Genomic DNA, 21,963 nt, shown 5'->3' with positions numbered 1-21,963 from the left:
TTATTTTAAATAGTGATATATAGTATAAAAGTATAATTATGTTATGTCTATTTTTCACTCAAAGCAGAAAAACATTGCATGCTTTTAAAGGGTAATACAATAATTTTTTTATAATATAGCCATTGCACTATGATAGCATTTAAATCAGCTTTTAAATCAGATTATTGCTTTTCATTAATAAATAATTATGACATTCCTCTCACTGAAATTCACTTTTAAATCAAGGAGGGTCTCATAAAAATACACTAACAATTTGCTATATTCATTTATATGCATTATTTATTTACTATAGTAACTACAGTAAAATATAATAATTGTTGTTGCCATTTTTTATTACTTAAAGGTTTAAAATTGCAATAAATTCTGGGTTATAACCAAGGTGCTGCATATCAATCAATTTACAGAACTCTTCAACGAGGTTTGTTTCCCTCGGTGTCAGATTGCATCCTGCATATTTTCTGCTTAATTTGATATTTCAAAACCTGAGCTCTTATTTGGAATAAAACTTTGATTATTCTGTTTGTCTTTCTATGATTTATTGCACGACTGAAATTAAAATGCAACTCTAGAACTTTTCAAATGGCATTCGTTCTAAAAGGGCATTCGTTTACTTTGATATTGCATTACAGACAAGTTATTCCTAAAATCACAGTGAATGATGGATAGCTAGTGCTCCATAGCCATCAACACCTCTTAGTGGGGGCCGCGCTCTGATTGGTCGAGTGCCGCAGGGCCCTCTCCTCCCCTTCCCATTGAGTCCTAGGGGCCGCAGGGCCACTGATCTGGGCTGGGAACTGATAGAGTATCCATTTCAAAGGCCTGGCCTGTTCCACGGCTCCAAAAAGGGGGGAATGAAATATAGCAGGAAGAGGGACGCCACATTTAATTATCTCATTATCACACAACGACAAACGAACATAAATGAAACAGGCTAAAGAGTGATCCCTGAAACACTTTTCAGGGAAAAGTTTAAAAAAAAAAAAAAAAAAAACACCCCTTCTTGTGTGAATGTGTGTTTGAGAAAGTATGTCAAAGCTCAAAGAACTAAAGGGTTGTATTTAGATGTTTAGATGTACAAGCTCTTTTAAACTGCCATTTAAACCACACACACACACACCCTCAGGGCTTATGCTCGGGAAGATCATTAACCTCTCCATACCCAATTAAAGTGAGAGTCTGTGCTAGTGAGTGTGTGTGTAAGAGTAAATGTTTGCTTCCATATGTGTGTGTGAAATATTGCATCGTTCCCTCTGTGTGTACTTGATGTGAATGTTTTATAAATTAATCACACTGTGGATAAAAATGTGCACAACACACACACACACACACACACAAAAGCTAATCAGTGTGTCTGTTGTGAATGCAGTAAGGATGAGGAAGAGTTACCACCTAGCATTGTGTTTGCAGGATGGAACTCCACAGGGGAGCTCGGAGAACCGCGCCATGGCCATGAACCTCACAATAACACCACAATACAATCAATACCACACACACACACACACTCTCTGCACACAACTCACGGCTACAAACAAAAACCACCGTTCCTGCAATAACCTGCAGCACAGACGCTGCTGCACACTACGAACGGCTACGAAGAACCAGTGTCGCCTTATAAAAAAAACAATCATAAATTCTGGGAATACTGCACATGTATGGTCGTGCTCCCCTTAATAATCTGAGAACGATACACACACCGCCTACCGAGAGGATGAGAAACTCTAAATGTCACAGATGTTCTGAAACACCTGCTTTGGAAGCTGAGCTTACTCAAAAAAAAAAAAAAAAGACAATAAGAATTGAGCCAAGCTTAAGGCCAGTTTTAAGGATTAAGGGGGTTTTAGTCATTTTTAATTTAGCTGTTTTATTACGTACATGACTGCAGAGGAAGGACAGGAAGTGCAGGCTCAGGATATGACACATGCCAGAATCAAAGCGGAGTCGCCTACATATGAACGTCACAGCTTGATATGTCAGAACATGTGTGCTATCCTTTAATCCTTTGATTGTCTGGATTAATTGCATTTATTTAATTTTATATTTTGGTCAAGATCATACAATGTATCATTATCATGATAACTTTCAAACCACGTCACCACCCTTTACTCCAGTGGAATAAAAAACCTGCGAGACAAAGACAGACAGCATGAACACTCCCTTCTTCCTGAACAAATCTTTGTGTGAGTATGTGTGTGTATCAGGGAAGATAAAAAAAAGACTCTAAAGTTTGCCAATTTTTGCTTGATACCATCTTCTCCCTAGTCTCATGTTTTTTTTCCACTACCACTTCTACACTCTCTCCTTTCTTGCAGCACCTCCAAACAATAAATAAAGCATGTGTGTATGTGTGTGTGTGAGCGCGAGCTCTGTTGATAATCCTCCAGAGCTGAAGCTTATCTGCATTGTAGAGAGGTGCGAGGCAGACAGTCCCTATCGCAGGTATTAATGTAGCGCAGTTCCCTGTGTCACGATGGAGAGATAAGCAAACACACAGCCACAGCAGTCCCCAACACTCCACACACACACAAACACAAAACATAGCCAGAGGTATAACAGATTGTTTTCCCCCTCAGCCTACAATAGAAACACTACTAACGGAGGAATAGTGAAAAATGAGAGCAGCTTTATTCCTGAATCCAAATGTATGCTCTATAAAACACTAGTGCACACATTCATATATATATATAAGTGTATGTGTTATTATGGTGATTTGTAATGGCTGCTAGAAATGTGTGTGTGTGTGGTCACACAGTGGGACAGCTGTACGTCCATAACTCTGACCCCACTGTTACACTCATGTGCAGCATGTATGCAATTCAATTACACAGCCAAAAATTAATTTGAGTCATTCAAAGCCTTCGTTTCGCATCCACTCGCACACAGTGTAAAATACCTCTTGCTCAGACATGCATGTGTGTACTTAACACGTTACGGTAAAGATAAGCGGTCAGCGTCATAACATTTGTGGTTTTATACGCACAGCTGGGAGCACGGAGACGTACTCTGGCACACAAACTTTTCCCCCACTGAATTCCAGGGTTGGGTGACTGGATCGAGCCAGAGGAATTCATAAACAGTGGGGGCCTTATCAGCCGGGAGAGGGACATCCTCTCAAGCGCGCAGCAGACGTGATGTGTTCCGTGTCATCAAAAAGCGCCACAGACAGCCGCGGGAGAAGGGAGGAGTGAATTGCACTCGTTAATTTCTTCATTTTTTCTTAAATAGAAAGAAGAACAGCAAGAATGAAAATATCTTGTCATAAATACAATTAGAAACTCGAAATAACTACATAAAATTAATGTATGCAACAAATAATAGTTTAATACTACTACTACTACTACTACTACTACTACTACTACTAAAACTAATTTCAAAACTAAACAATTTAAAAGATTATTATATTTTATAGTATTAGTTAACTATTAATTTTAAACCACTTTTGGACACATAATTACAATTATTTTAACAGATGTGATGGCAGGGGACTTCAAGGCCATATCTAAATGTATTTAAGTCAATAAGACTAAATGTACCACAGCCCCCAAAGCCCTTTATTTTTTTTGAGGAAAGATTATATTAACAATCCAGCTGTATGGCTAACCACACTCGGGTTATTTTAACCATTTGGTTTCAGTAGCATTTGTTTTTAACATTTACGGGCCCCTGTCAAATTAGGGCTCTGTATTGGAACGGACAAAATTTGCATCAGCAATCAGTCGTCAGAGTTAGCGTAATGTTTGACTTCAGTGCGTAACTAGCAGCTATAGGGACTGACCCAGGACCAGGTCAATATATAACCTCACAGAGACTCAATAAATCACTTAAACCCATGTTTGACACAAGTGCAACTGCGAAGAGAGATTACGCTGATAAGCCATTTAGCTACACATTTACTGAGAGCCAGTGACTGAACTTACGATTGATTATGTACCAAGAGCAGAGTAGGGATGCTAGGAAAATATTTTAAGCATTCTGAAGGGCTTTAACATTAAGCAGCATTCAAATTTCATTCTGTGGTTTAAAAAAAAAAAAAAAAAAAAAAAAAGTAGGTGTATAAAGAATACAAGTATTTTATTATGTGACCGTGGACCACAAAACCAGTCATAAGGGTTTTTTTTTTTTTTTTGAGATGTATACATCATGTGGAAGCTGAATAAAAAAGCTTTCCATTGATGTATGGTTTGTTAGGATAGGACAATATTTGGTTGTGATACAACTATTTGAAAATCTGGAATCTGAAGGTGCAAAAAAAAAAAAATCAAAATATAAAGAAAATCGCCTTTAAAGTTGTCCAAATTAAGTTCTTAGCAATGCATATTACTAATCAAAAATTAAGTTTTGATATATTTACAGTATAGAATGTTCAAATTATCTTCATGGAACACAATACTTAATATCCTAATGAAAAATCGATCATTTTGACCCATACAATGTATTGTTGGCTATTGCTACAAATATACCCATGCTACTTACGACTGGTTTTGTGGTTCAGGGTCACATATACCACAATATAGTTATTTTTACAGGAAATCATTTATTTATTTATTTTTTTTTTTTTTTTAAAAAAAAGGTCTAAATCACAATGGGTTAATGGCTATTTTTGGATGATGCATTACAACTCAAAGGTGCTTGAAATTATGGATTATTTTCTCTTGTTATTTTCACTTTTAAGATGGATCCAAACATAACATAACCAATGAATAACATGTCACGCACTAGTAAAAAAACAACAACTCTGCATTGTGCAACACTTGAGTTGAAAACAAGTCATCAATTTTGTACTGTTTCGACTAAACCCTGTTTTGTGTCACATGCTGTAAGTTCTCCTTCATTTGAATTTTTTGGGACTCTGTTTCTTCTCATTACGTTTTGTGTTTCTCTCATGTAAATAATGAGGAATGCCAGCTAAAAGTGACACACATATAATACAGTGCAGTAAAAATGATACAGCAAAATATCTAGTGGTTGACATGTTTTCATAATACCGAAAGCAAGGCTCATCATATTAGCCTGCAGAGTAATAGTTTCATGTCAAACATATCAAACACTAATCAGACATAGCCTGAACAACACCTTTTTTAGCAACCATCCTGTGAAAAAAACAACTCTAACACTCTCACAGACACTGAGTTAAGAGCCTTGACATTTCCATCTCTATAATTTTATCAGAAAAGGTATGCTGAGGAGGTGTGAGAGTAGTCGTGTCTATCTGAGGCATATTTGTGGTACGGGCCGGCGCAGCAAAGCTATTTTTTCTCCATTTACACAAAGGGCAAACCATGTCAGTGTGACGTCTATGAGTGCGTTTTACAGTGTTTTGACTGGACTCTCAGTCTGCACCTGTGTGAGAAGATTAGAGCGACTCTTTTATCTGATAATGACTAACCAAACACTACTCACAACATACAGCACGGCCATGGACGCTCCCTCATGTTTCAACGAGCATGCGGGAGAAGCGCCATATTCATGTTTTAAAAACCCTTTATTACCATTCAGAGCTAAAATGGTGAAATGATATGCAGGACAATCGCTGTGTCAATTCTAAAATCTACAGTAAACTTTGATACGAACGTAACGCTTTGGTTTAGGAGGTGAGCGCATTGTTCTGGGTCTTATCTGTGTACGTAGAGTGAAATGATGGAGAAAGCAAGCGAGAGAGAGAGACAGACAGAGACAAAAAGACAGGCCCATGGGAGAGCTGCTGCTAGAGGCAACATGACCTCACATTACCTCAGAGACATGTAGGTGCAGGAGACACTGCTGTCTAACCAAGTGAACAGAGACACAGGCACAAACACTCCACACACCATGTTAGTGCAAATTATTACATGGCTCTCCAGAATACTTGATTCGCATCGGTCAATGCAGGCATTCCGTGGTCAGATATTTTCGGATGATGACAGCTAAACTGTATAATTGACTGTCTGACTGCACATTATACCAGCTTACACCACATAAACAACAGAAATTTACTAGCGATGCGCCACAACTGAACATTCTGGATGCACTTGGCTGAAAACCGAAAGTGAAAATGCTTTGTAATAATTATGTATTGTTTTATTAAATAATATAAAGTAATTTTGTAAGATTTTTAATTTTAATGATACTCAATTTAAAAAAAACAGAATACCACACTTTCTTGTATAGAAAATATATAAATATTGAATATCAATATATTTTTTTATTCAGTTCTGTGCACCAGAATCAGAAATACTTGTTTTGTTGTTGTTGTTGTTGTTAATTATTATTATTATTATACAAATAATGTTGGCTCACATTTTTTGGCCATTTTGTTTTTAAACCGGACAAAAACCAAAAATGCTATTTTCAGCGACGGAAATTTTGGTGCATCCCTAACATTGACACACAATATTGTGACAGTAATAAAACCCAAATTAAAGATGTGAAAATTAGACTAAGACGTTATTGAGATACGAGTGATAAAGAAAGAGAGAAATGGTGAATAATATAGAAAGAAAGAAAGAAAGAAAGAAAGAAAAACTTTACATTTAATGTTTAATTTAATGTCATGGTGTAACCACCACTTAAAAAAAGATATCATTTTACATACACCTTAATTACGTTCACATCAGTCATTAATAAAAAAATATATATATATATATATATATATATATAAATGTTTTTTTTATAAATAATAAAAGACAAATAGATAGACAGATAGATAGATAGACATCCAAAATAAAAGTTTGTTTACATACTATATGTTTCTGTACTGCGTATATGTATTATGTGCATATTTAAACACACACACACACACACACACACACACACATTATTTAAAAAATTACATATATTATATATATTAAAGGTGGCATTTTTTCCTAATGAGAGTGCAACTAAATATTTTATATATACATCTAAAAAAAATTTCCTTAATATATACATGTATGTGTGAGTATTTGTACATAAATAATAAATATACACAGTACACACACATATAGTATGTAAGCATAGCTTTTTATTTTGGATCCGATTAATCGCGATTAATCGTTGGACAGCCCTAATAGATAGATAGATAGATAGATAGATAGATAGATAGATGGAGGACAAAAAAAATGATCATCATGTCATTGACCCAAAGTTCTGCATTATACGAGTGACTGACCCTGCGTAGGTGTCGATAAAGCCATCCTGAGGTATCCAACACGCGGTCACTCATTATTCTGAACTGCAGGGCTGTCTGTCTCTGGCTGTATCTGAATAACATTAGCTGACTATAAGTGTGTGTGCACGCGCATTTCAACAGAGACATCTTAAGCTAGAGTTAAAGAAGGCACACCGTGTAGGCCCGAGGCTTTGTGGGAAAGTCGCAGCGCGTACACACACACAGACACACACTCAGAGGCACACAGGAGAGCGAGCGACATGGATTTGAAGAGGAACACTTTTAAGTACGCGTTTGTAGCATTTGCTCGTATCAGAGCGAGGTACTCAACCCTTTCATGTGGTTCCTCTCTCTCTCTCCCCTCACTCACTCTCATCTCCTCCGCCAGCCCTTTTATTATTTCTCTCCCCTCTCTCTTTCTCCTCCGATCTCTTTTTAATTAATTACAACCTGGTCTAGTGACGGAGAGAGTAAGCTTTATCTTCCTCTGCTCCACTCCCTTACCGTGTCGAGAGAGTGAGACTGAGTTAAAGAGAGGGAGAGGGAGAGAGAGAGAGGACATGCCACACGCCAGTGCTTTCCTCCTGCTCCACTCTCTTCCTTTCCCTCGTTTTTTCCCTCTTCACTCTCTTCTCAGGCAACCCTGAGCAAGTGCTAGCAAGGGTCATATCTTTTTAATTATCTTTCTTGCCTTTGATTAATTATTCCGTCTGACAATAGCGTGTTTCTAATGCTTTTCACCTGCCCGTCTTGATTGACAGTGCCTCTGTCTGAGTCAAAGCAAACAGCTGCTGCCATGATTGCCTAGCAACCAGGAGGTGATGGATGAGACCCAGAGATGGATGGCCACAATAAATCATGTCTCCTGCTATAAAACTGGAAAAAAAGAGAGAGAGAGAGAGAGAGTGAGGGAGGGAGAGAGGGGTACTAGGAAGGGGAAGAAATAGAGCATACAAAAACAAAACAACCTATTCTCTCCATCCTGTTCTTGCTTTCCCTCACGCCCCTATGTTTTTCGTGTGCGCTCGCTCTCTCGCTGGAATGGGTTTGAAGCTCTCTTAACAGTTTGACCCAAGCTTTCAACCTCTCTCAGAAGGGTGCAGCTCAAAAGTGGGGTTTGCAGGGGCAAACGAAAGCCCAAAGGGTTTTATAGATGCAGACTGCTGAAACCCAAACGCTCGAGGAGTTCGTCATAGGGTGGGGCCTGTCATGAGTTGGGACACGTTCTAGGTGCTGGAAAATTCAAGAACAATGCATCCAAGTACACCCACCACGTCCAAAATAATTCATCAAACCCATTTCAATGCGGCTGAGAGCGTGATGCATCTCGAGTAGTCCCCTACCGCAACAATGGACAAATATATCAAGCATTGTTGAGCGCTCAACTGCCACCACCAGAGACGACAGGAATCTGACCAGCCCGTGAACCGCAGGCGCACAGCGAGAGCGCACCGTTAACCGAATTATCAGATGCTTACAGATACTGTGAAAATACGATTTGGACAGATCTCATCTTACGGTCACAAAAGGGACGGAGGAAAACATGACAGAAATGTTTTCATTAACGCGGGAGGATCACGTGCGATTCGAACGCTCAGATATGCGCTTCTTTCTCTGCTTTCGTTAAAGGTCGGCTTCATTTCCTGCTAATGAAGCCCAGCTGTTCCCGCTCCTTTCGCCGTCCGTGACGACAATGGTCACCTCGTTCCTGCGGGGCTGTCGACAAAACTTTACGACCTCGATGAAAAACGTGTCTGCGCGGGGGGAGGAAAACAAAAAAGTCAGGGTTACCTAGGTTACAGGGCCACGGTGATGACAAACAAAAACACTTGAGTTTTGTTTTCAAGCACTGCCGCCACCCCTCGTTTTATTTTTGCCCTTTCAGGCGCAAAAAAACGGCTAGTGAGTGGGTGAATGAGTGAGCAAAGGAGTGCGGCTCCTCTGGTATCTGGTAACGAACAGTGCAAGAGCTCGGCCCATCCATCAGAGGAAGCCCACGTCCTGCTCCGAGCTCTCTCTTGTTCCCTCTCTCTCTCTCTGAGCCCTGCTCAGGTTACAGCTTTACACGGCCAGTCTAAATAATATTCAAAATGATGAATGACATGGCCAGCCTCGTATCCATCATCAATTTCTTTTTTTAAGGAGCATCCATCTTCAGTAATGCTCCTTTGAATCATGGGAAAGCGAAAGAGCTCCGATTCACTCGTGCAGGCCCCTGGAGAGGCAGAAGGAGGGACAGGAGGAGGGAAGAGGGAGGGTAGGGGACGGCGGATTTGGGTTCTGACTGATACCTGACAGCCAGACGTGAGCACGAACATGATCTTCACGATTCGGACGCATGCAGGCTAACTTATAAAACCTACAACGTCCTCTGACCTCAATAAGTACAAACTTTTGTAAGCACATCAGTTTAAAAAAACACAAAGAACAAACATAATAACACAGGAATTCTGGGGAAGGATTTGAGTGGCATTGTTACTGGACCTACTGGAGCCATGTCTTCCCCCCTCATCCGCCATCCCCTCCCCTGGCTGTGCAGACCCCTCGGTGGCGTGGAGGCAGTGGCAATTCTCCGAGGGGGGGACAGCCCCTAACACTGGGCTCCTTGGCAAGGGCCTGTTTGATAAATGACACATGTCATTCTGTCAGGAGAGAAGGGTGGGTCCATGATGTATGACCGTGCTGAGGAGCTGGGGAAATCGACTGTTTGGCATGGAGCGCCTCTCTCTCTTGCTCTCTTTTCACTCTCTCGGTCCCGCTATCCGGGTTCAGGACGGCATCAAAAAGGCCGAAGTGTTGTATCTGTGTATGTGGGAGCCAAAGAACAGGCTGGCTTTTCCTTTCTATTGCTCCATCTCACTTTCTTTCTCTCATACCGTCCTTTAAAAAAAAGGGAAGAGGAAACAGGCCAACGAAGGAAAGAAAGGGGGGAAAAAAAACTATGTATGAGAAAGAAACAGACAAGTCCTAAAAAAAACCTGGCTCCGAGTAGTGCGAGAGGGCAAGGGTATCAATCAAAGTCAACTTCGGCAACAACGCGACTACTATTTCAAATAAAAACTACATACGGCAGACAAACGACCTCGGCGCAGAAACGAAACCCGAAACGGCTCGCCGACCGACCGAGCGAAACTCTCTACTCATCCCTTCTCGTGTCTCCTCAAAGGCAGGCTTCAACTCACCCCTCCTTTACTGTAAAAATCGTCTTCTCTTTTTCCTTCCTCTATCTCATGCTCTTTTCTTTTTTAACACACTGGCAGTGGGGGCCTGACATCTGCAGAGTGCATTTAAAGAAAAAAATGTGTCAAGGAAGCGTGATCCCCCCTCCACCCTCTCTCTCTCTCTCTCTTTCTCTCTCTCTCTCTCTTTCATTAGCTCACTGGCAGGGTGGCACTTCTCAAGCTCATTACAGCCAGAGGATTTATGGTGCCGAACCCAATGGCGGAGAAAAGGCATCTGTCAATAATTGCAGGGAGCAGCGCACACACATCTCGAGAAGCTTTGAAATCTCATTAGGTATGCAGTTATCAGGCATAAAGATCAAAAACATTACTCAACTCAGACAGAATCCTACCAAGAAACATTAATTAGCAACAGGCCCGCAGTATAAAATAAAACAGACTTCCTCTCTCGCTCTCTCTCTCTCAGCCTCCCTCCCTCGCTCTGCCCCTCACACCTGCCTGCCTCTGCCAAGAACCGGAGCGACTAACCCGAGCGGGCGATGCGTACGAAACGCAGGAACGCACAGGAAGGAAATGCCGGCACGACATTACACACAGGAAAATGCACATCATCGTACATAAACACTCCTATATGTGAGCCGAGGTTGCGCCCAGACGTGGACAAACACGCACGCTCCAGGGACTCCGGCAGAGTTAACAACATCCCCAACCCCTGTGCGGTGCGTTCCCTCGTCTTCCTCTGCCCTCATTAAATAAAACACAACGTAGAGGGAGGAGGGATAATTCCCAGCATCTGAGACTGATCAGGACATGAGAGAGCAGGAGTTTGTGAGCGTTTGAGGGCCGCCCCCTCTCTCTTTCCTCTCGTCGGGGTAGTGAGGAGAGAAGGAGGAAGAGGCCTGTCAGGCCGGAGAAGGATGTCAGAGCTCAGGCTGGCCCTGATTACTAGGGCCCCTCTCTCGCTCTCATTCTCTGCTGCTCTGCCTTTCATCACCGGCACCGCCATCAAAAAGCAGCCTGCATGTCACACACACACACACACGCACAACGTGATAAAAAAGCGGCGCAAGACTGATGGCTGTCAGTTTTCAGGCTCGGAGTGAAAGAGGAGGAGGGTGCCGAGACGAGCGGGGCAAGACCCCTGCCATTTCTGTGGAGGAGTCGTACACACACACCGAGACTCAAGTGACACTCTGAAGCGAACCAACTACCAGCCCCCTGCCAAAATCTTTACTGTCTAGTCCCTGCCCCCAACTAACTCTGCCTCTGTGTCATTTTCTCTGCCTCCCTCGGCACGTCCCCATCGCTCTTCGACATGACAGGGATTACTTCCACGTGCCCATATTTCACCGGACTACACTGGAACTCTCACAGTTGCGTGTAGCTGCCAGAGTGGACTGGCCTCATGGATACACACACAAAGAACTACAGTATCGCTCTGAGTGGGACAGAGCAGGAAGGCGGGACAACTCGAGCAGGCGGAAAGAGCTCGGGCCGGATGATTCATTAGTACTGTGATACTCAGTGCCACCTCTATGCAAGGCTAAGCTAATATCCCTCACAGTACCGGGCAGGGTAAAAATAACCGTCTACCACAGCCAGACACATAGATCCCAGAAACCCTCTTCATTTCCTGTCTCCTCCCAGATTCCCCCCCCACCGGAAGAGGTGTGGGCCATGGTAGCAGCAAATCACGCAGCGCAGCCCAGAATCTTGACCAATCGCCAGCGTGAAACAACAAGTAGATTGGGAGGTGTATTCACAGCATAATCGGCAGGATTCAGTGTTCATTGTTGATCGGTACAATAAACAAGAATCAGCTAGATGAGCATAAGGATCTGATCAACACTTGCTGCGGTACATTCTCTCCGTGGGAACTGCTTTGTAAAACATGTTCAGCTATCACGGTGCATGTAGCTCCAATTCTCTCAACAACAGAGGAAATCACATCAACAAACTACAGCACACAACCATCTGAACTAAAACTATTTAAACTTTTCATCAAATCAAAACACACAGAAACCTCGAAGGGGAACATAAACATTTAGACATGTTTATTTTTCTTGTACTTTTTGACGTGTAAATGGCAGTTAAGCTACTCAAAATGTTTAGTTTAAATGTCACTAACAACGCTTAATTTATTTTCAATTTGTGTGACTTTCTCAACTGTGAGAACGAAAAAAATCTGACTAGTCAAAACTGGAATGATACGCTTTTTTTCATTTTATTCTAAATATAAAAGATAAACAGATTCATATTTAAGCAGAATTAAATGACAGTGCATCATAAGCTCATAAGCCAAGAAGCAAATTTACACAATGTGTCAAATTTAACAAACACCAAAGTCCTGTTGATGCTAATCTACATTTTTTTTTTTTTTATGGCCGCTGAATTCCGCACAGCCAGTTAATTCAAAACCACATATTTTAACGCCATTTAGTGCTTCACATTAGAGTGCGCAAATAACAGTATTTAATACAAGATTACACATATTATTGACAATCCATTGTATCACAAATGAAAAATATATTTCTCTGTTTTAGTGTAGGGCTGAAATAATTCTAGCTAACAAAATAAATCACAATCAATAATAATAAAAAACAACTACTTTAGTTATCAGTTAGGGATTTGCGTTGTGCACGGAGAACCTCCATCAACAAAGATATTTTAAATGAGTAAAAACACATTTGAAAAAAATACAACAATGTATAACAATGAACTTACATTACAGTGTATATTATATTCTTATAATGAAAGCATTTTCTATTTTGCAAAACAGCAGGCGAGCGTTTACTGTCGGCATAAAACTTAAAATGTGTCTGCATTTAGGTCAATCACAATCTTTTTCAAGCGAAAAAGTAACAGAGGGAAATTCTCTGGATCAAAACAATGTTCGTATTTAAACTACATTTATAGGCCTTAAATCTTAAATACAATGCATGTAATGATAGTTTTACATGAACAGTAACTTCACTGATTTACTGAAAAATAACGAATGCCCCTTTTACTTCATTACAAGTAAAATGGCATTACTATCTTCATATTATGGTCAACACAGTCAGAGGAGTAAGTGTTTCTGCATAAAAAATTATAAAAACAATTTTAACTGCGAAATCACTTTATATTGTAATCACTGTATATTGTAGCATTTTTACGCACATTGTGTAGCATAACTGTTGAATGACAGAATGGCCAACAATGTCTTATCAACCGATGATTCAAAAAAAAAAAAAAAAAAGATACGGATAAAATCGATTGTCAAAATAGTTGTTCGCTGAAGTGTGTGTAAAAAGCGAGTCACACACAAACAATGGAATCACCCTGCACTCTCATTAACCCTGCTGCAGTCACCATTCATCGTCATATCTTCACCAAACAATCTCTAGAAAAGAAGGGATGAAAAGAAAGGAAGAGTGAGAGAGAAACAGAGAAGGAGAGAGCGAGAGAGAGATAGTAAGGGGGTAGAAAGGGGGAAAAATGAGGGAAGGATGCAGCCTTGTGAGCCAATTTAAGAAATAAGTGCTGATGCATCAGCTATTGACTGTGTGAACGCTCCTGATAACGCTCAAGGCGAAACTGTGAGGGAAATGACAGCATCAACCGCCTGCAATAAACTGCAGCCCGCGAGACCAAGGGAGCCCTAATTGACAGCTGTCAAGCTAATGGGAGCCATGACGGAAGATTCGGGAAAAAAATTCTGTTTATCAACCATCAACCCTGGTGTGGATCCACAGGGAGGAGAACTTGCCCTCCCTCCCTTCTCTCTCTCTCTATCTCTCTCTCACTCTGTTTGGCTGCTAGGTTATTCAGCTTTTTCCCTTAACCCCCATCCTTCTTTCCTTCGTTCTTTCTCTCTCTTTCTCTTCGTTCCTGTGCTTTTTCCCCGCCTCTTCTGCTCTTAACCCTTCTCATTGTTGCTCACTTCTTGCGGTGAAAAAGGCGGAGGACAGCCATAACTAATCATAGTGTCAGTTGGCTGCCTGGGAGCGCAGGGTTTGGGCCAGAGCAATGTGAGGAGGACGAAGACTCAGGCCCCATAATCCACACACACACACACACACACTGCTGAAGGGACACCTACACAGGGCCAAATGCAGTCCTCTGTCCAGCCACTGTGTAAATAAAAGCACGGAAAAATTCGCAACTGCAACAATTCATAATTTCAGTGTAACAATATATCCACAAGGCAAAGTAACAAGCCGCTTTCTGTCCTGGTAAAAATGACCATCTAGTTATAACGAAATCTTTCATTCATAATGCTGTCAGATAAGGAAAACTGATACAGAAATACCTATTAAAGAGCTGCATATGATATTTAATTATATCTCTTGTTAGCTCTTATGATTATTACATGCATAACATTTAGATTAAAATTCTATCCGTCTGGATGTGCATTAGTATGCACACTTTTGATTAATAATTTTGTGAATTAAATAATTGTATATATTAAACTAAAAAAAAAGAAAGAAAAATCCATTCATTTGAGAGCGGAATGTAATTCTGGACAGTGGTGTACATGACATAATTTTCTTTTTTCTTAATAATGCATATGATTATCATGACTAGGTTTTAATAAGGATAATTAACATAATCAAGTCACCATGATGTTTCATTATAATTTAAGTAATTAAATTGCAGCAGGGGAAGGAAAAAAAAAAAAAAAAAACCTTGAACAAAAGTGGACGACTCTTAATTTGCAAGAAAGTCAAAAGACATTACACATGCACAGAACGAAACTTGAAAACTTCAACGCCGACTTTGTCTACGCGAACCATAACCAACCCATACGTGTTCCGTATACGCATACATGTGGGTGATTGTGTGCATGTGACCGTATTTACGAGCCCACCGGTGTTCCCCATATGATCTCACGTATCCAACGCTCCACAACCTCGCCGGAACAGGCTTTGAGTTTGATTAATCATTGCTCCCTGTCTGCAATCAATCAAACACACACGAAATCACAGAAATCAGCTCCTTTCCCCAACTGCAATCCATCTCAGCGCAGCCTCCGTTACATTCGTCACAACCCAAATATTTTTATAAATCATATTTAGCTGCTCTAAACACAATGCTGAGAGTTAGCATTTATTCGAACGCAGATGAGATAAACCAACTTTAAACACGCTATGAACTCTATCATAATGACCGATATCAACATCGTCTGTCTTCATACATCAAACACACGTAGAGAGCTGAGACTGACACGTCAACATGGAGACCGTAAGTTTCAACACTTAGGTATTGAGGGCACGTGGATGTTTCCAACAACGGTGTGCTTTAGTAGCTAACTTTGATATTAAAAAACGAGACGGACAGATAGCTGGGGGGAGAAAAAAAGTTTGATGTTCTCTTCGACTCCCCAAAACAATTGATATGTTTGGTCTGGCAAAAGCTTTTGTTCACAGCTTTGAAGCCTGTGAACAAAAACACGGTGTGTACGCTGCATTGCCCGCGTCTGAATGGTTTTTTTTTTTTTTTTTTTTTTTTTTGGCGGGGGGTGAATCACCCTCTCTAGACAGAGAGTGCTGTGTCTGTCTGTTAAAAAAGAGAGATAGATAAAGTAGACTGAACAAATGGAGAGCAGGCAATTTTTCCCCGCTACAGAAAAAAAAATCACGACAAAGGTGCGCATGGGCCCGTGACGCACTTCCACCCGGTTTCTTTCACAACACGATTTTTCTGCGCCTTTTGATTCTGTTTTGTCACTCGGCCGCTATTATTGCTCTTAGTCTCTTGACCATTAAAAGCGCTCTATTCCAGCCAACGTGATTACCCAGGTACCCCGGCCCATTTGTCACCTGCAGCAGCAAATTGAGTTAGTGCACCAACTAAAGGCATGGAGGACTGTGTAATATCAACTTGATTACATCAAACTAGCTGCAAACCTAATTGGGCTGGATGACAGTGTGCGGAGCTTGTCATCTCCAATCATTAGGCCTGTCAGGAATCCATCAGCTTTACAGCTAATTAGGTGAACACTAATGAAGCTGGCAAAACAACTTTTCTTTTTCTACGGCTGAGCGGGCCTTCCAGACTTGGTGGGAGGAGGGAGGTAGGGAGAGACAGAACGAGGGAGCGAGAAAAAGAGAGACAGAAAATGTGAGGGAGGGCGAAATTTTCTCATGCAAAGCTCAAGGTTGCAGGGGACTGGATTTCCCAAAGTTCCTAATCAAGGCCCATCATCTGCCATCTTTCCTTTGCTCTTTCCATCACGACGGCGCAATCAATTTGTCATCACTCTTTGTATGCCACAGTGCAGTCGTCAACCTTATAACTTGCAGCTGTGAGGGCTGCTGAGAGGGAGGGAGGGATGGAGTGAGAAGAAGAGGGAGAGAGACGGAGGGGAGGGGCATCGGTTTGAAGAAAGGAGAGAGGGAGTTAAAGAAGAAGAAGAAAAAAAAAATATCACAGGAAGTTGCCTCGTCTAAAGAGAGAAAAAAAGGCTCTCAGCCTGCTCTTGTATTTGTCTTCATCCGCTCATCAAAGGCATAAATGCCTGATTTTTTTCTCTCTCTCTCACTCCTCTGAAATGAGAAGCCTCTCAGTCACCCTTGTTCCCCTCCTCCCTCCTTCCCTCTACCTCTGCGCGTCCATTAGGCAAAAGCATTTTGATAAAGTAAAGCACAAGCCTATCGTATTGGGAGAGGAGGGGAGGGAGGGGGGACAAAATGAGAGCACTCACTCTGCCAACTTCTGATTGACCATTAGAGCTATTGATGAATGTGGCTGTCAAAGGAGAGACAATTAAATCAAATATGAAACAAAGTTGCTTTGACGGGTCAGACTGATGGAGCAAACCATTCTTCCGTCTCCAGATTAGGTTATTAGTTTTGTGTATGTGTGTGTGTGTTTTGGTAGGACTGTAGGTGTGCCCTCTATTGGATCGTTCATGAGTGTATCGTACTCCATGCGTGCAACAGCGTCAGCGTTGATCAAATAGTATGGATCTATTCGGAAACACTTGACTGTGTGCAACTGTTGAATCTGGTTGAGTCTGCCTATTTTTTATTTAGATAAGCTCTTCACCTGAAAAAGTTTAAGCTGTAAATATTTTGCCGTCTATCATACACTAACAGTCTGTAATTCATCCATGAATAAACAAAGACTTCTTGTGTCTCCAAGTAAAGTTTAGACAAGGATTCAAAAATCACAAGACGTACGTCTTCTAGGTTTTTTAAATCACAAGAGTCACTGCTTAAAAAGTGGCCACAATGTTGGCCTAAAAACAGTCTAGCTGACAAGTTACTATTTTTGTTTCATTTTTTCTTGTTACAAATTTGTCAACTAACAATCAAAATATCATAAGGTATCCGATAGCATGCTATGTTTAGGATGTTGCATATCCTTGTTCAAACGGTCTGTTTTTTATTTTTATTTTTTCCATGTTCCTCGTGTTAGTGCTCTATGAGCAGCGGAAGTAAATGTGGCCTTGTGCCCGGCCTATGTGAAAAAAAGTCGAAAAGCAGCAATTAAAGATGTTTTAATGGGCGGTTGTCAGAGCAGACGTGACGTCACGGGGTTGTGGCGTTGCCATGGCGAGTGATTTATTGATGTTTATCAGGAATGAATAGATCAAAGAGCAGCCGGATGACAGGCAATCAATCAGCCGTCAAATCAAAGATGGCAATTGTCCATTAAAGGCTCTTCTCAGACCCCTCGTGCGTCGGCTACAAAATAATCTTTGAGTCTTTCCCAGAAACGGAGAGGAGGGATAAAAATAAATAAATAATAAAATAAGTTGGCTTTTTGTGATCAAATGTTTTCGCGCAAAACCCCCAAAAACAACTAAGGCGAGCATCAAAGAGAGTCATGACAGTCAGCTGACACCCAAGCCCTTTTTTCCTGCGCTTCTTTATAGATCTCTAATTCATGGAGTCAATATCTACGCCCTACGAGGAAAGAGAGCGGTGTAAAAGAGAGAACAATCAAAAGACTTACAGTCTACTCAGCTTCAGCTGCATGGAGACTGACCAAAGTACAAAAACTACGCGAGTAAAATAGTCAGTATTTTCGGGAATAAAGTTAAACATTGTTATTTTTCAGCAAGTCGACTACTGTGCCTAAAGGAAATGTCACTATGTGGCCTCTAACATGACAAACCTAATTTATTTAAAAAGACTTTAATTAAAAAAAAAAAAAAAAAAAAAAAACCTTTTTTTTGTTTTTTGTTTTAATCATTTCGCTAAGTAAAGGAGCAGTGGATAATTCCAGAGCATTCACACACACACTCTCACACACACATTCGGCGTTACTATGAAAATAGCGCAAAAAATAAAAACTAAAAAATACAGAGAGGTGAAGAAGAGCAAATGAAGAAGAAGAAGAGCCGTACCTGCCGAGCGCCGGGGCGCTTGCTGTTTCCTCCGCGGCATGTTTCTCTTTCAGGGTTTTTTTTTCAGGAGCCCCTGAGATCCCGAGAGCTGCTCCGCTTCTGCTCTGATACACGGCACCTGGGGCGCTTTCACACGCCTGACATGTATCGGCAGTTTTCAAACCAAAAAAATCAGACGGCAAGATCTGAAGAGGATGAAGACGAAGCGGGATTTTCCCCCTCTTTCCTCTTTCTCTTTCCCCCCGCGCGTCTTTTGGATATGACGGAGAGTCGAGCCGTTACAGTGGGGAGAAAAACCGCTCGTGCCTCAGTGCGATTCTCACTCACTCCGCGCTGGAAGCTGCAACAGGCAAGCTTAAAGGAAAACGAAATGATCGCGTCACTCAAAGTCTGCAAACAGAGGCAAACATCAAGCACTGTCATATTAACTCCTTCCATCTCGAATGGGTTAGCTAGCTCATGTCATGTGGGTAGGCATATGTCTCTCTCTCTCTGTCTCTCTCCCTACCGCAGCCAACCCCAATGCACTCTAATAGTAAAAGTAGCAGCTCACAAACACAACAGTATAGATATGCAATGATTGACACTTAACATGGGTGGATATCAAATCGACAATCTGAGTTAATGCTTTTTTTGTTTAAACGCGTAAAAACGAGTGCGAGGCAGGCAGCAGTCGCCTTCATTTAGGTTTACGAAAGCAAAAAGCAAAGCTTTTACTTACTCGTTCGCTTGAATGAACGCGTTATCCATGAGGAATCCGGTCCGAGTAATCGCATGGAATTGAAAAAGCCAAAAAACGAAAAATAAAAAATAAATCAGCGTAGCTGTCGCCGATAGCTTTCTGTGAAAATCCCAAAGACTCCAAGTGCCCACCGCCTTTCAAACGTCCATCTCTTTTATAATAAACAAACCGGGGTAAAGACAAAAAGCTTGAAGGAGGAGATGGACGGACTTGTCGCCCGCGCACTGCCTCGTTTGCTTATTTTGTCCGCGCGCGTTGGGAATCCGCTGAGAGAATCGATGCGATAGGTGTTTGATTGGGTATTCCTGCTTGTAATAACGCACATCAGAAGGAGGGGATGGACTCGGGCTGCGCCTCAGCTGCTGCTGCTGCGAGAGCATGGATCACTGAGCTATTGCCAAACACTTTCTTGGCCGCTAATAGCACTTTTTAGCCTTCTTTGTGGGGCTCGTAGCAGGTATTTAAAAACAGCAACGGGCGAAGCAGACGCGTCTTCCTCTCGCTTGCGAGACGCCTTTCTCTCCAGTAATGTCACTTTCGAAAATCCGTTATCAAACGCTTTCTTCACAGAATGGACTTTTTAAGACGGTAAGATCAACATTTTCCAGATATGTCCATCATCTTGGCACCTACTTAAAAAAAAACACTGTACATAAAGAGGGAGATTTTTCTTTGCGTTTTTGCAAGCGTAAATTGGAGTCAAGTGTAAACTCTTTGTAGTGGAGAAAGGGCGAAGTTGTCCGTATCGGGTGAGAGGGGGAGATGGGAACTGTGTCCTCTCTGTTTACTAGCTGAGGGTGAGTTGTCAGACACTGCCTCCTCCACTAAAGTCCGCGTCTTCGCCTTGCGCTCTCGCTGTCTCCTCTCACATCTGACCGCAAAGGGAATCGCATCGAGCCCTCGGAAGGGGGCAATTGGGAGTCGTATAGCGTTCAACAAAACCACAATGTCCAGAATCTCTTGAATGTCCGCGCGCCGAGCTCACCGGGGCAGATTGAAAGGGAAGAGCAGTCTTTCACGGATCCGGGATGTTTTTGCCCAATCTCACTCACTCGTGTGTGCATGCCGTTAGATCCGCCCAAGCATCTGTCCGTCTAACCATTGGCGCATCCATCAGTGTCACACACACACACAGACACACACACGCCGCACGGAGTCGCTTTAACTACGGGCAGCTTCTCTTCTTCATCAAACGACTGATAAAGCAAGATTAGAGTGTTTAGTGGGGGGTGCTTTCCGATGTTATATCTGAAAAGACAGAATGAATTATCAAATTGCTATACCTATAGGCTAATGGTGCATTGGAAAGCTGCACCTAGTATGTGCATGACGTTGTATGCATTTTCAAACTTTAGTGGACGAATATTTTTTTCTGTATTACTCAAACGTTAGCCTGTATTATTGCTACAACTTTATTCACAATACCCTACAAACGAGTAATGGCAGCGCGTAATTATTTAAAAATGTAAAACGTTTTCAAACAAGTAAACGTTTCAACTCAAGTTGATGCAAAGAACGCTTTGCTCTTTATTTTGTTATTATTTCTCTCATTATTTCATTTGATCATATTTTTGTCTTTTTTGGCAGTTGTGAAGTCTGAGTGACGTGAGTGTATTTACCTTGTATCGATGTGAATTACTTGAATTTGCCCTAAATCACCACGGGAATGATATGAAAAATATTCCGAACTGTAGTGTTTATTTTAAGGGGCATATTTCACTGATTGCCTCTGTTTACAAGCATGTGACTACTAGCGAAACTACTTTAATTATATCATCAAAGTTTCTTGAGAACCGACAATTTAACTCGACTTATTTAAAGTGGTAATGTCTGTAAAAGTAAAATAAGCACAAAGTAATACCTGTGATATGTTTAAGTCTCGAAGACTATTAACAGAGTTATTAAACAGGTCAAACTCTCTCAAATATTTGCTTTTCATAAGTGTAGATAGATGCATGCATCTAAATTGAAACGTATATAAATACAATTAACGGAGACGAGGAAATTGCATCTATGTAATAACTACATGAGTGTGTGTGTGCGCGCGTGTGTGGAACAGAGAACAGCTGCATGAGTGTATGAACGTGAGCGCGTAGTTCATTGTAACCGCCCCCTTTTATGTGCTTATCCTAAAATCCCAAAAATGTACTATTTTAATTTACATCGACTTAGGAACTTTTACAGTGTTATTTCTGTCAAAAAATTACAGCAGTGACCGTGATTGTGCTCAGTTACCCAAAGAGAGGAAAAGGTACGTCATAGTCTGTTTCACTTTTATTTTCTGTGGGTTTCTCCATGTGTATATCCCTCATGCGTTTAATAGTATGTTTGGTCTGTATCCTTTGTCTGTTAAACTGTGAAAATATCAAATAACCACTGTTTTTAATGTCAAAATTAGAGACATCTGTTTAACTTGAAACATAGGCCTAACAGATCTTTACAGCTTAAAAAAATCTTAAAGTGTGTTTTTTTTTTACTTAAACACTATTATTATTAATTATTATTAATATTATTATTAATAATAATAAATCACAGATGTAGGAATATTCAGGCTTGTGATTTGTTGAGTGAAAAGAGTGAC

The 21,963-nt window shown here is 41.1% G+C and overlaps 1 protein-coding gene across 1 annotated transcript in view; it reads right to left on the bottom strand.

The window, feature by feature from the left end:
- Positions 1-19,724, bottom strand: part of tshz3b (teashirt zinc finger homeobox 3b) — a 37,893-nt gene extending 18,169 nt beyond the window's left edge. The window contains exons 1-2 of the mRNA XM_051115681.1: positions 19,362-19,724; positions 18,641-18,994 (exon numbers count right to left, since the gene is read on the bottom strand). Of these exons, the coding sequence (XP_050971638.1) occupies positions 18,641-18,680 (40 nt within the window). The 5' untranslated portion in view covers positions 18,681-18,994; positions 19,362-19,724. The remainder of the gene's footprint in view (positions 1-18,640; positions 18,995-19,361) is intronic.
- Positions 19,725-21,963: the final 2,239 nt, after the last annotated feature.

This window comes from Labeo rohita, chromosome 7, assembly GCF_022985175.1.
Source record: "Labeo rohita strain BAU-BD-2019 chromosome 7, IGBB_LRoh.1.0, whole genome shotgun sequence".
Classification (NCBI taxonomy): domain Eukaryota; kingdom Metazoa; phylum Chordata; class Actinopteri; order Cypriniformes; family Cyprinidae; genus Labeo; species Labeo rohita.
Note: the sequence above shows the minus strand (reverse complement) of the source record. Positions and strands in the feature narration are given on the sequence as shown.